Here is a 12,541-nt window from a genome sequence, read left to right on the forward strand (position 1 = left end):
ACCGAAGCCCAAAATGACGCAGAAGAGCCCAGCAGGAACCCGAGAGTCAGAGAAGCTGAGAAACTGAGACAGCCAGAATGAAGGAAACAAAGAACGGCCGCCACTGTTTTACCACAGAAGAAACAGAAACGCCAGCAAGAGCCGGTGAGTACACCCAAGGGAAGCAGCGAGAGCGAGGCATATTGGCAGCCATGCCAAAGCCGAAAAATTGTAAATGAAGCACATGAAACAGAATGAGTAAGTGAGCATTGCTTTAAAATGGACAACTGGACAAAAGTATTAGACTTTCAAGTTTGTGAGTGTATGCAATATGCATATAAGAGAAACTGTGGCAGGATAGTATACAGGCAGAGACAATACCAGATCAAGCAAACATAAGAGACTATCAAGTTTGGAAGTGTGCGCAGAGCCCACATGAGAAAAGCCCTGGCAGGAGAGTACACCAGGCAGTTGCAGCAAGTGTGTTCATATAAGAAAGCCCTGACAGGAGAGTACACCAGGCAATTACAAATGTGGTTATAGTAGAAACCCCTAGTAGGGAAACACACCGGGCAAGGACAAGCTGAACGGTGTATGTGAAATACATTACCTAAAGAGGTTCCGGAGAAGGATGTATCGGGACTAGCAAAACTGCTGTTATACCATAGAAAAGAGGAGTGAAAACCTGGCAAAGGAGCACACCAGATATCCTACCAAGGTACAGACTTAACGCCAAGTTGTTTTGTGTACCAGTTGTTTTATTGATCAAGAGAAGAGGAGTGGAACCCTGGCAAGGGAATACACCAGGTATCCTACCAAGATACAGACTCAGTCAAGTTGTTTTGTTTACGAGTTGTGTTGTTGAATAAGGGAAACTTAAGGAACCATTATTATTGGAAGTATAAAACAGACTAAAGAGAAATCCAGGGGAAGGGAACCACCCTCTGGAACAAGGAACATTGTCTTTCTGGAACTTTTGTGTTGGAGTTATACATTTTCCTTTTTGAACATTTATTCACTACTGAAGGACAAAGACATTTTCCCTTTTCACCTTTAGGGTTGATTTTTAGAATGTGAGGGCCAGAATAGAACTTTGGATAAAGGATGTTTTGTTTTGGTTCTGAGGAATAGGTTACCCAGAAGCCTTCTTTTTTGCATAAAGGAATGTCTGAACTCTATCTGATGCAAGAGGTTAATCTGCAGATTTCTTAATCTTCACTCTTGCAAATTGAAAAAGCATTTCTGCATCTCCCAGACTAAGAAGTTTTATTTTGGTGAATAGGTGTTAGTAAGTTTTTCTGGGATATGAAAGGGCACAGCTGTCCCCTAGCACATCCTTTCTAGCTTGATTGTTCTATGTATTAAAGAGTTTTATTTCTTGGCGAGCAATGAAATTACCATTAGTCTCTGTGTACATTCTACTATAGGGAAGGTGGCAAAATATGTCAGGCTGTTACATCGAGGTCATTGCACATTTCGACAACCTGTCCGCAGCTAGTGTCATAGTTTTGCAGTTCATGCTCACAGAAAGGCCAGACACAACTCTTAATATCTATTTATTTTGCATTATCTTAAGAGGCAATTGAATAAAATTCTAGAAAGTAAGAATAAGTACAAAATAAACTATTTCTCAGGACTCCGATTTTCCACAATCCCTCAATGTCTACTGTCTCGGGTTGAAGATCACAAAGGAAAAAAGTTCAAAGCAAAATGTCCTCCAGTCCTCTCTCATGCTGGGTCCGGCTTCCTTCCTGTGCCTGTTGCGTCGGACCAGACCTGAAAAGTAAGTACGAAAGTTCATCAACAGGAATAAAAAGCCTATAAAGTAAACATGTCTCACAGTTCTCTCTCCTCATCCATCACAATATTTGAAGGAATGGTGGGGGAAGTCTATTCCCGGTCCCTCAGGTCCAGAGTGGGGCATGCGCTCTGCTTTTGTGCAGCAGTGCTAGGTCAGAGGAGCTCCCTCTCAAACCCAGAGTCCTAGGCAGACAGTAGGCTTCCTCTGAAATAGAACTGACTTTCTTCTAGGCACCTACCTTTCTAAGAGGTCCTAGATCTCTGGCCTTCCTGTCTACTTTCTCTCCCCTCCTCGCCAGTTGTTTGCAGCTGTGGGACCTATGGGGCTCTGTTCCCTTTTCGTCATCCTCAGTCCATTAACTTCACCTGAACCTCTTCCTCAAAGCCTCGCCATGTGTGGGCTTCTTTACAAAATTCCAGGTTCCTGCTGACCAGTCTCTGGGTTCACCCCGCTTCCCACTATCACTTTGGCTTCCTTGGAGCTTAACTCGCCTCTCAGTGTTTGCTTACTTGCCTCCTTTATTGCTTTGTCCTCATTTCTCCTTTCTTCTCAGTCTCCTCCTGCTCTCCTTCTCCTTTTAGTGCTCCTCACCACTCTTCTCACCCTCCTCCTCTCCTCTCTTAACCTTTGATGGTCTCCTTCACCTCCTCTCCCGTGTCACCTTCATTCTCTCTGCTGAGCTCCTGTTCTCGCTCCATTGCTCTTCTCTACACTGCTCCAAACTTTCATGCACCCACGCCACTCTGGGCTCCACTATGCTCAAAGGGTATGCGCTGTGAGCCGTTATACGTATTGATTTCTGATTGGCTAATCCCTGAAAATGCATAGGGCTTTGGCCCCCCCCAGGAGCTTTCCAGGCACTGTGGAGCTTGATGACTTAACGCAGGCTGCCATCTTGGATAAGGGTACCATGGATTTTCATTAGAGCAATGCCGCCTAGGAGAATGCTCTGCGACTATCCCATTGTATCCCTGCTTGTGAGTTACCTTGGTGAATAAGCAGAGAGACTCCCCTGTGCCTGTTGTGATTGGTAGGTGAATGTTTCTTTAGTAATGCGCTCTTTGACTGCTTCGTGGCTGTCTAGCTTCTCTGTTGTACATGAACCAGGTTTCCCCCTCTTCCTGCTAACCCAGGATACCAGTATGTCAGGGGACATCTGTGTAATTTGCCTTAATGTGGCGGGGAGCCCCTGCCTCCTATTTATGGCATGGTGAAAGTGGTCGGGCGATCCTCCACCTTGCTGCCCCCCAGGTCCAGCATTGTGTGGATTGTGGCAGCCGCCAAACCTTTTGACAACCTTATCTTCCGCCTCTATGGTCAAGCGGGAGTGCGGGGGAGGACTTTGTCCTAGCGCGAAGCTGCAGTGTACCTTCTGGCTGTTGAAAATATTTTTGCCTGGGAGGTGTTCGATCAAATGAGGAATCTTGTATTGAGCAGAAAAATATTACAAAATGTAAGTTTCTCTTTCTTCTATATACCATTTACCTCATGTTGTGTTGTAATGCTTTTATTTAGCGCTAATCACCACAATAGTGCTCTTACGGCGCTGGTGGCCTATTGTGCCCACACCCAGGGTAACTAGACTATAGTTTATGGAGGAAGGAAGGGGAGGGACAAAGGCAAACAATGAGGGGTAGGGAGAAGCGGCAATAGGGTAGGTCTGCAAGGAACTAACAAAGTGAGAAGCTATGATGGGGTTGAGGTAAAGGGAATGTGCTTGTAGACAATGGATCCAATGGAATGCTGATCATGAAAGAGGGAAGATAAAGAGATCTCGTGCTAACAAGCAATTTTCCAGTGATGCCAGTTTATAGTACCCGGTAGGAAGTACTCAATTTAGTGTAAGCTGACAGCAAGGCTAACTATCAGAAGTAACAGAGCCATAGATGCACCATGTAAAGAAAGGGAATGAGGGGAAGCAACAGTCGGGGTTTGGGAGGGTAAGGGAAGAGGAGAAAGCCACAGTGGGGCAAAAGGAGTGGGGACGATGAGGAAGGCGAATTCACAAATGAGAGATGTGGGAGCAGTGGGATGTCAGTGCATCATGCTGCACTACTGTTTTTGTGCTGTCTTTGGTGATGTAGGAATGGGTGGCCCACTTAATTATACTCCCAGAGGGATGCCGAAAAACTCACTGGGAGATACATAACACTGAGGAAAGATCGTAAAACAATGCATGTCGGGCAACATTTATTTTCATCCAAGTTCGTCATTGTACACAGTGATCTATACGGGAAACTGGCCTTGAATTGTTGCTCTCAAAATGTTGATTGGTTGCTTTGTTTTTCACAGGCCACCCCCCTCCAGGAGACTTCATAGCTTTGGGCTCAAAGGGCCAGTCTAGCGAACCCAAAGCACCGGCTGCTATTCTGAAACCCACTCCCACTGGTATATCTTCTGAACGTAAACGTGAGGCCACCACTGCTTTAGCCAGCACGTCTGCACTGACTGGTCTCACCAAGCGCCCAAAACTTTCTTCTACCCCTCCACTCAGTGCCCTGGGGCGACTGGCAGAGGCTGCTGTTGCAGAGAAGAGAGCCATTTCTCCTTCCATTAAAGAGCCATCTGTGATCCCGATTGAAGGTAAGAAGACGTTTGAAACTATTCTTAATGAAACCTCTTTTGGACAGAAGCTAGTAGCGGGCAACGCAATGCAACATGTTAGCGAATAACAGAATTTCTATCACATATTCTTTTGATCTGAATTGCAATCTTTCTTCCTATGAACTCACTCTAAAATTAGTGTTTTTATTTCCATTTTTCATAGCTAGTATTAAAAAGGAACTCTGCTAAAAGATGCTTTTTTGGGCCGGAATAAATAACCTCAATTTTTGGAGTGGACTCACTTTGGCACCAGGGTAGAGAGATGTTCCCTTAATATCCATTGGTTTGCATGCATACATACATACATACATGCATGCACTGTACTTAATTGAGCACCTGGCAGCTGTTCCTGATTTCACTTTTGGTCTTATGATTGGGCATCCCATTACTAAATGATTAGCACCCCCATTAAAAATAACACAAAAAATGCATTCCATGCATTTTTTTTAGATGGAATGGTATGTCGATGGTAGGAATTCGATGCAATGACTAGGAACCCAGAATGGACATGCACTGTATTTTATTACAGGCATTTGTGCAAAACGATAGCTTTTTTAGTTATTTGTATGCTCCCTTAAAGCAGCAAATTAGTTGTTTGATAAAGGTATATTGAAACTGGAGCAGTATACGTTCATCAATTGACTTCTACAATTTAGTTATGCCTTTAAATGATTATTCTGTGGTTTCCAGACCTGTGAAGAATTCATGAAATGTGGAGCATTTGTATTTGGCTTGGGTTATGAAGTAATAACAAATGAATTGACCATTGCTACTTTAAGCCACCAACAATGTTCATAAATAAATATGATTCTCGGTTTGTTTATGCACATTTATTTTAACCCAGGAATCGCATCGTCAGTTTCCGTATACCAACTTAGCACATCATTGCTTATTTACCTTATACGCACGTCACACATAATGTCCAGTTTGCTATGCCCTGCTATGATATCAAGGGAAGTGTTCATTATGTTCAATTAAGGCATTATTGCTCTGCCTTAACTTCCCTCTCCCAGCCAGCTTTACCTTCAGCTACCAGTGGCAAAAAGGACAACTCCCCTCAAGGTTCTAGGCCCTTAGCAGGCATGTGGTGGACATCTCGATAAAAGGTCTGCCCCAGGCCCGGTTTGACACTGACCTGCAGGCTAGTAGGAGGGGGCTTGCCTGCTATAACTGCCATAAGCCACATACAAGCCAATAGCAAGAACGTGTGTGTGGGGCCCTTACGGTACATTCCTTACGGGACCTCTTTTTGGGATATACAAATTAATTGTGCAGCCTCAATTGCACCAGTCTTCATAGTGGAGCAGTGACTGGGGTTGCCCCAGTTATTCTGCATGTTAAATAACTACATTTGGCTAGATTTGCACTGGCACATTGTCAAGATTGTCATTGTTGGAAGCCACCAGCACTGTCACCATGCATGAGATAGCACTGTTGGGAATTGCAACACAAACGTGGTCATTGGGGCAGTCCTATCCCCAACACAATTCCTGTCTTCATGCCTGCAATAATAGAATGCAAATTGGGCAATTTCATCATCAGTGCTAGCTGTTGCCCTAGCAGAATGACCAAAGATGGATAATCTGGGCCTCAGTGCAATGACAACCTTTGTGTCCGTGTTGGCACTGTAAGTAATGTAGGTTAAGTGTGCTACCCCTCCCACGTGTGCAAATCCTCAAGGCAAAGCTAATTTAAGGATCATTCATTGGCATGAACCTGGTCTGCTGTGCCCAAATTATATTTGGGGTGGATCGAGCACATTTTAGCCCCCTCACCCAGACTTTTAAATACTTTGCAATATAGCATAGGGCTCGAAATTCAGATTGGATAAGCAGGTGCTAAAAACAGCTCCTGGTATTGTGACGATTCACTAGGTGTTGTCACTCTTCCCCATGGGGGAGCCCCTTCTAATAAGGTTAGGGAGGTGAGGCCGCTACCCAGTAGTCCCGCTAAGGGAGGTTTAATGTGGGAGGACCTCATGGGGATGGACTCCCCTTCTGGGGATAAGGACAACCACCTGGCCGATAAACGCCACAACAGCCGAACCCAAACGTACCTAAAACATCTTGCACCTTTTCACACCCTCCACTGACTGACACAACCATGCGCTATTGTAACATCAGGTCAGTTTCACCAACTGAGACGAAGATCATCTGAGAAGCAAAGGTTAACCCCAATGCAAGTACTGAGAAGATGTGGCCCCCAAGGAACCATGAAGAGTGAATCATGGAACGAGAGGAAACGTTCTAGTGCTCAGTGGGAGTGTGGTCACCAAAACAACGTAAACACAGACGAAGGACTGTATGAAGGAGAGAACTGTCCTGGATGCAGGCCAGCTCGAAGGAAAGCAGCACGGGAGGCAGTCAAGCCTGGGAAAATCAAAGACTGAGCCAAGAATGCTCCTGGGAAGCCAAAAGCAGTCATCCGCTTTAGACGAGAATGCAGGGGTGAGAGTCCTTTGCCCGGTGGTAAGTAGCTGACTGGGAACATGTCTGGAGGCTGAGGAGCGGTGGTGCGTCCTTGAGAAGGTGCCCGCACAGTCCTGCAACAGCCCCTACACCACGGGCCCGGCGAGAGGGGACAAAGAACATGGAGCAGGAGCCACTGAGACGAGGATGGCTGCGCAATGCTTCCAAACAAAGCAAGACCCCAGGAAGAACCGGCACAGCGCCCCGAGGCCAGCGAAGGTAACTGGTGTAACGCAGGAACCGGTAGGGGCATGAAGCTTGAGAGTCAATACAAGTTCATTGAAAATACTGAATGCGAGTTAACCGAACTTGATGATATGAGTAATCTTCCTCGTGGCAGTACTTGGCAGGAGAGTAAACCAAGCGAGCCTAGCTTAAAGGGAAGGAAAGTAAGGGTTAGGAACCCAAACAAGATACGTGTCTGGGACCAGAAGCAAAGCGAAGCAAATACGAGAGGGAGTCGCCCTCAAGACGGTGGCAGAGATGAGTACACTGGCATCCGGGGAAGGGTCTGGGACCCTGTCCACCGCAGACAGTGGAGAAGAGGTACCCATTGGTGAGATAAGAAGGTTCAGGGACCTCATCAAAGAGACATTTAAGCATACAGGAAATCTTCCCCATCATGGTGGCGGAGATAAGTCCACTAATCAAAAGAGAAGGATCTGGCATCCTATGAAGATTTAGGACATTGTTGACAGCAAGTTACCAAGGCAAACGTGTATCAATCTGAAAGCACTGAATATCAAGTAATACCAGGAGAAGGAAGTCATTCTCTTGGTCCTGAAATAGAAGTCAAGTTGGTTATGCCAGGGGAAGGGAGACCTTCCCCCTGGTTCTATTGGAACTTGTACAGAATCACACCAGGAGAAGGTAGCCATTCTCATGGAGAGAACATTGTATAAAGACTGTTTTGAAACCTGCAAACCGAGGGAAGGGAGTCATTCCCCCTGTTTGTTTATAGGAACATTTTGGTTAAGCAATAATCCAGAAGCAGGAGAAAGGAGCCAACTATCATTAAAGAAGGGATTTTATGTTCGTTTACTCTTTAGTTTTAGAGTGTGAGCGATAAGTAGGTTTTTAACACAGAACAGTGGTTTATACTTTGACGGACATCTTGACAGATCCTTTTAGAATTCATTTTGAGGCAGGGAAACCCCTCTTATTTCCATGTTTCTAAATAAGTCTATAGCCCAAATCATGCCACCTTTGCGTCAACCCGGGTATCAAAATTAGGATTGGATAAGCGGGAGCTACAAGCATCTCCTGGGTATCCATCAGTATCCAGGAGCTAACACTGGGAAACAAGGAGCTAGTACATAGCGTTAGTCAAATATGACTTGCGCATAAAATGCAAACATATAATTGTATCCATTATTTATGACCCATTATGCTTTAAATGGCATATAAATCTGTCCTAATGTTTGTTTATAGATTGTCCCAAATGCACACCGCTAAATTCACATAGTTGTGTTTCTTCAGCACCAACTGGCCTGGTGGCCCAAAAGTAGCTCTTGGCAATTGTTGGTTTTAAGCTAGCCAGGCTCTTCTAGGCTGTAAGCAGGAGCTAAATAGCTCCCATCTCCCCTCAATGCTGAGCCCAGCAGTCTCCTTTATTGACACCCTTACAGTATCCGTCATTAACCAGTGACCAGGAGCTGACCCTGGGGAACGAGGAGTTGGCACATAACCTTCTGCAAATCAAACTTCCACATAAGATGGAAACATTAAATATTTATGAACCATTATGCTTAAAATGTCGTATATATGTGTCCTAATGTTTATTTGTAGATGGCCCCAAATGCACAGAGTTAAATTGTTTGTTCAGTATCAATTGGCATTGGGAGCCAAAAGGAGCTTCTTGTAGATGTTGGTGTCAATCTAACCAGGCTCGTCTAGGGTACATGCAGGGCCTAAAGAGCTGTCAGCTCCCCTCAATTTCGAACCCTCCAGCAATCTCCACTCTTCTAACGCTTGCACACTTTTTCATCCCCTGCAACATATTTTACTTTCAAAAGTGTTTTTTCTTTTACATCCCACTGTTTTCTGGTCATTTCATCCAAAGCAGACTAAGGTCCTAATGTCCTTGTGCGGACTCCATGCACCTTAACTTGGAAAAGGTTTGTGTTTTTGAGACTACTACGGTGCTGAGCTGGCACAGTATTAAATTAAAAATAATAAGCACAAATGTGCACGCTGTGCAGGTCCCTAATCGGCAATGTATGTGTAGGTGTTATGTTGATTTATACCGCACACCGCTACCACCCTGGGGCAGTCTCCGTGCACTTACGTGTCTGTGCAAGAGAGGTGTTTGGTGAGGTTAGTGAGGATAAGTTCAGAACCAGGAGGAACTGGCGCCTGTGAGTGTTGTTTTGCATGCAGTAGTTTGTACGGATGGCCACATGTGCTGTAACCGTATGGGTAAGATTCAGTGCCGCGGGTGTGTGGTAGTGTTTTGTGTTGGTGTTGGTATGTTGTGTGGATTTGTGGTGGGTTTGGTTGTGCGCATTAGTTAGTGTCCGTAAGGGATCCAGAGTCACAGGTGGCCGTAGCTGTAAGATTATCTGGTGTTTTGGTGTGTAATTGCGTTGTTGATGGTTTTATAGACTATGTGGGTGGTTCACTCTAGGTGTGCTTCAGCATCTAGAAATGCTGGTTGTGAACTGTGAGAAACCTGAAGGTGTCTCACTGACTAGTTCCCAGGGCTCTGTCATCTAGGTGGCCAGGACATGGCCATTGCTATTGGATCCAGTTCCTGGGGGTGCACTAGTGAGGGAGGATCACCTGGATGTGGGGTCCTCGGGGAGTGTGACACTGAAGGGTGAGATGCGGTATCTCCTTCCTTATGACACCTTTTCCCGATCCTGCCCGGTAGTTGGAAGCTATACCCCCCTTTTCTAACACAAACACTTTCCCACAGCATGAACGACAATGGACCAATACCCGAGCTGTTTACCTGAGATGTCCCAACACAAGGGTCAGGCAATTACCGACAACTACACACACCTCACCACCCTTTCCCTTCCTTATAGGGATAAAAAGGCAGAGCACGCGAGCACACTCCGAGCAAGACGGAACGCATGAGGAAGCAGCCATTCCAGGACGGCAGTTCAAACGGAGGAGAACGGCAGCGAGACCTGAAAGGACATCAAGGAGGGAGTTGCTCTGGCCCTTTTCAACGCAGATCAGCGAAGCCTCCGATGAAAGATACGTAAGACCGGGAATCGCAGCTGACGGGTGGTGCGACGGATGGCAGCGGTACATGGCCCCCTCCTGCAATGATTGCCAGGGTGGGGAGTTGTGGTGGCCATCGAGGTACCGTCTTTGACTCCAGCGGAAAAAGGGACAGAACAAGTTCAACACAGCCGGTGAGTCAGAAGCACCTGATAGTAGACCGGCTTGTGTTAGACTCAAGATTGCAGTAGCATCCGTAAGAAGATAAAGTAGACAAAAGGTTGTTGTGAACAGACTTGGTACCAGAGTCAGAGTGGTCCAGCGTCACGTGGGCGCTCAGTCGAAGGTCTCTGCCTGGTACCCCTCTTCTAAACAAAGAGACTGTGTTGAATATTACAAAGGAAACTACAAGAACTAAGAGGCCATAGGCAAGGCTGTGCTATAAGGTGTTTTGTGATCATAAAAAGGTCAAGTCAAATCCTTTCTACAATCGAAAGTCCTTGACACATTGCAGAAGTTTTCGTTGTTACAAACTGGCGTTTACGCCCGGCTGAGGGGAACGATGTGCGAACTGTGATGGTAAAAATCCTGCACTTGCCATCAGCTAACAGAGTGACCCAGCGAGACAAGAACGCCCTTCGGAAGTCTGTTTGAATCAGCACGCACTCTAGTTGGTCTGAGCCAGGACGAGGTGACCTAATCTGAACCTTGTGCTAAGACTTGCAAATGTTGAAGGGGGCAAGAAAAGTTAAACAAAGGAAACTGTCTTACTGGCGCAAACCCAACCGAGGGATGCCTGCAAAAGCATACTAATGTGAAGCCTGACTGAGGGCTGGCTGTAAAACCAAGGGAAGTGAATCCTGCATCGTGTTAAAACACCTATGAACATTGTGATGACAAGTGTGAACCCGACTGAGGGATGTCCACAGTGAGTGGTTGGTCTGATCCCGACTGTGGGAGGCTGACGATTCAGAGAAGGATTGGAACCCGGCTGAGGGGGAGCCAAGTGTGACCGGTGTTCACCCCACGTAAAGATTACCAGAAGGAACTTTTGTTTTGTTGTTTTGGCATATCGGGATTGCTGAAGCAAGAGACTTTGCTTGAAAATGGATGTAAGCACAGAAGTTCCTGATACTGGAAAAGGTGCTGTAACTTTGTGCTGGAGCAGCCTAGGAGTGTGCTGTGCCTTAGAGTCCCACCTTGTCACGTGCTAAAAAGGTGGGATGGGGAGACCCTGGCTATAACATGCTGACTTATCATTTTTGTGAACACCTTTCTTTTCTTATGAACATTATCCCACACTATTTTGTAATAAAGTGGTAAGGATTGGCAATAGGTTTCGTAGTATAGGCCCTTTTTATTTGACTGGCCTCCACTTGGACAGTATTATTATTATTTGATTGTCGTAGCCTGCTCTCATCTTAGAATTAGGTTGAAATTAGGTGCTTATCTCGCCCATTTTACAGTTTAATAAACACCCTTGAACTGTGATCACTTGCGTCTGTCTTTCTTACAGAACATAGAATTGATTCTTGGTTTGTTTATGTTTAGTGTGAGAAACCTGAAGGTGTCTCACCCGCTGCTCCCTGGTGATCTGTCATCCAGATGGCCAGGACGTGGCCATCACTTTTGGGGCCGGTTCCTGTGGGTGGACCAGTGCGAGGGGTAACCACCTTGGTGAGGGGTCTTCGGGGAGTGGAAGTGGGACACTGGATGGGCGAGGCGTGGTGTCCCCTTCCCTGTGGCACCTCTGCCCCATCCTACCAAGTGGGCTACTTAGGAACTCGGCTCCCCCGCCCCCTTTCCCAACACAAACATTTCCCCATGGACAGCTCACTACAAGAGAAAACGAACGAACACCCGAGCCGTATACCTGACATGTCCCAATACAATGGTCAGGCAAGTATTGCTGACCATTATACAGACGTGACTTCCATTGCACTTCCCCACACGGAAAAAAAGGCGGAGCACGAAAGCACACTCTGAGCAAGGCAAAGCACACGAGGAAGCAGCAGTTCCAAGATGGCAGTTTAATACAAGGCGAAAGACGGCAAAACCGAAGAGGATTGCAAGGAGGGAGGAGCCCCTGACCTTTTCAACAAAAGACGGTTTCTTTCATGAACCTTCGAGAATAGGAAACCTAGGACCAGGAATCAAGACTGAAGAATCCTGCATTGCTTGTCGGAGATACCCGGGGCTCTCCTGCATTGATAGTCAAGGAAGGGGCAATTGTCTCACTCTGTGGTACTGTCCTTGGCTCCAACAACAACGCAGCACCAGCGAAGTCAGCACAGCTAGTGAATTGGGGAGACTGATACCAGACTGGTCTGTGTTGAAGCCAATGTTAACTGAAGAGAACAGTGTATAAAGTGTATGTGGTAAGCAATGCGGACACAATTAAACATCAGATGAGTGATTGAACTTTGACACCAAGATGCAATACCATAGACCGAGTGGTCCGGCACCACGTGGATGCTCATTCGAAAGTCTCTGTTCTGTATCCAGCTGAAAGGTGGCA

The 12,541-nt window shown here is 46.1% G+C and overlaps 1 protein-coding gene across 1 annotated transcript in view; it reads left to right on the forward strand.

The window, feature by feature from the left end:
• The window catches only part of INTS1 (integrator complex subunit 1), a 2,112,141-nt gene that overhangs the window by 91,260 nt on the left and 2,008,340 nt on the right, over nt 1-12,541 (forward strand). Inside the window, exon 3 of the mRNA XM_069647642.1 lies at nt 4,073-4,363. Within this exon, the coding sequence (XP_069503743.1) occupies nt 4,073-4,363 (291 nt within the window). The remainder of the gene's footprint in view (nt 1-4,072; nt 4,364-12,541) is intronic.

Source organism: Ambystoma mexicanum, chromosome 2q (assembly GCF_040938575.1).
Source record: "Ambystoma mexicanum isolate Mex_15411 chromosome 2q, UKY_AmexF1_1, whole genome shotgun sequence".
Classification (NCBI taxonomy): domain Eukaryota; kingdom Metazoa; phylum Chordata; class Amphibia; order Caudata; family Ambystomatidae; genus Ambystoma; species Ambystoma mexicanum.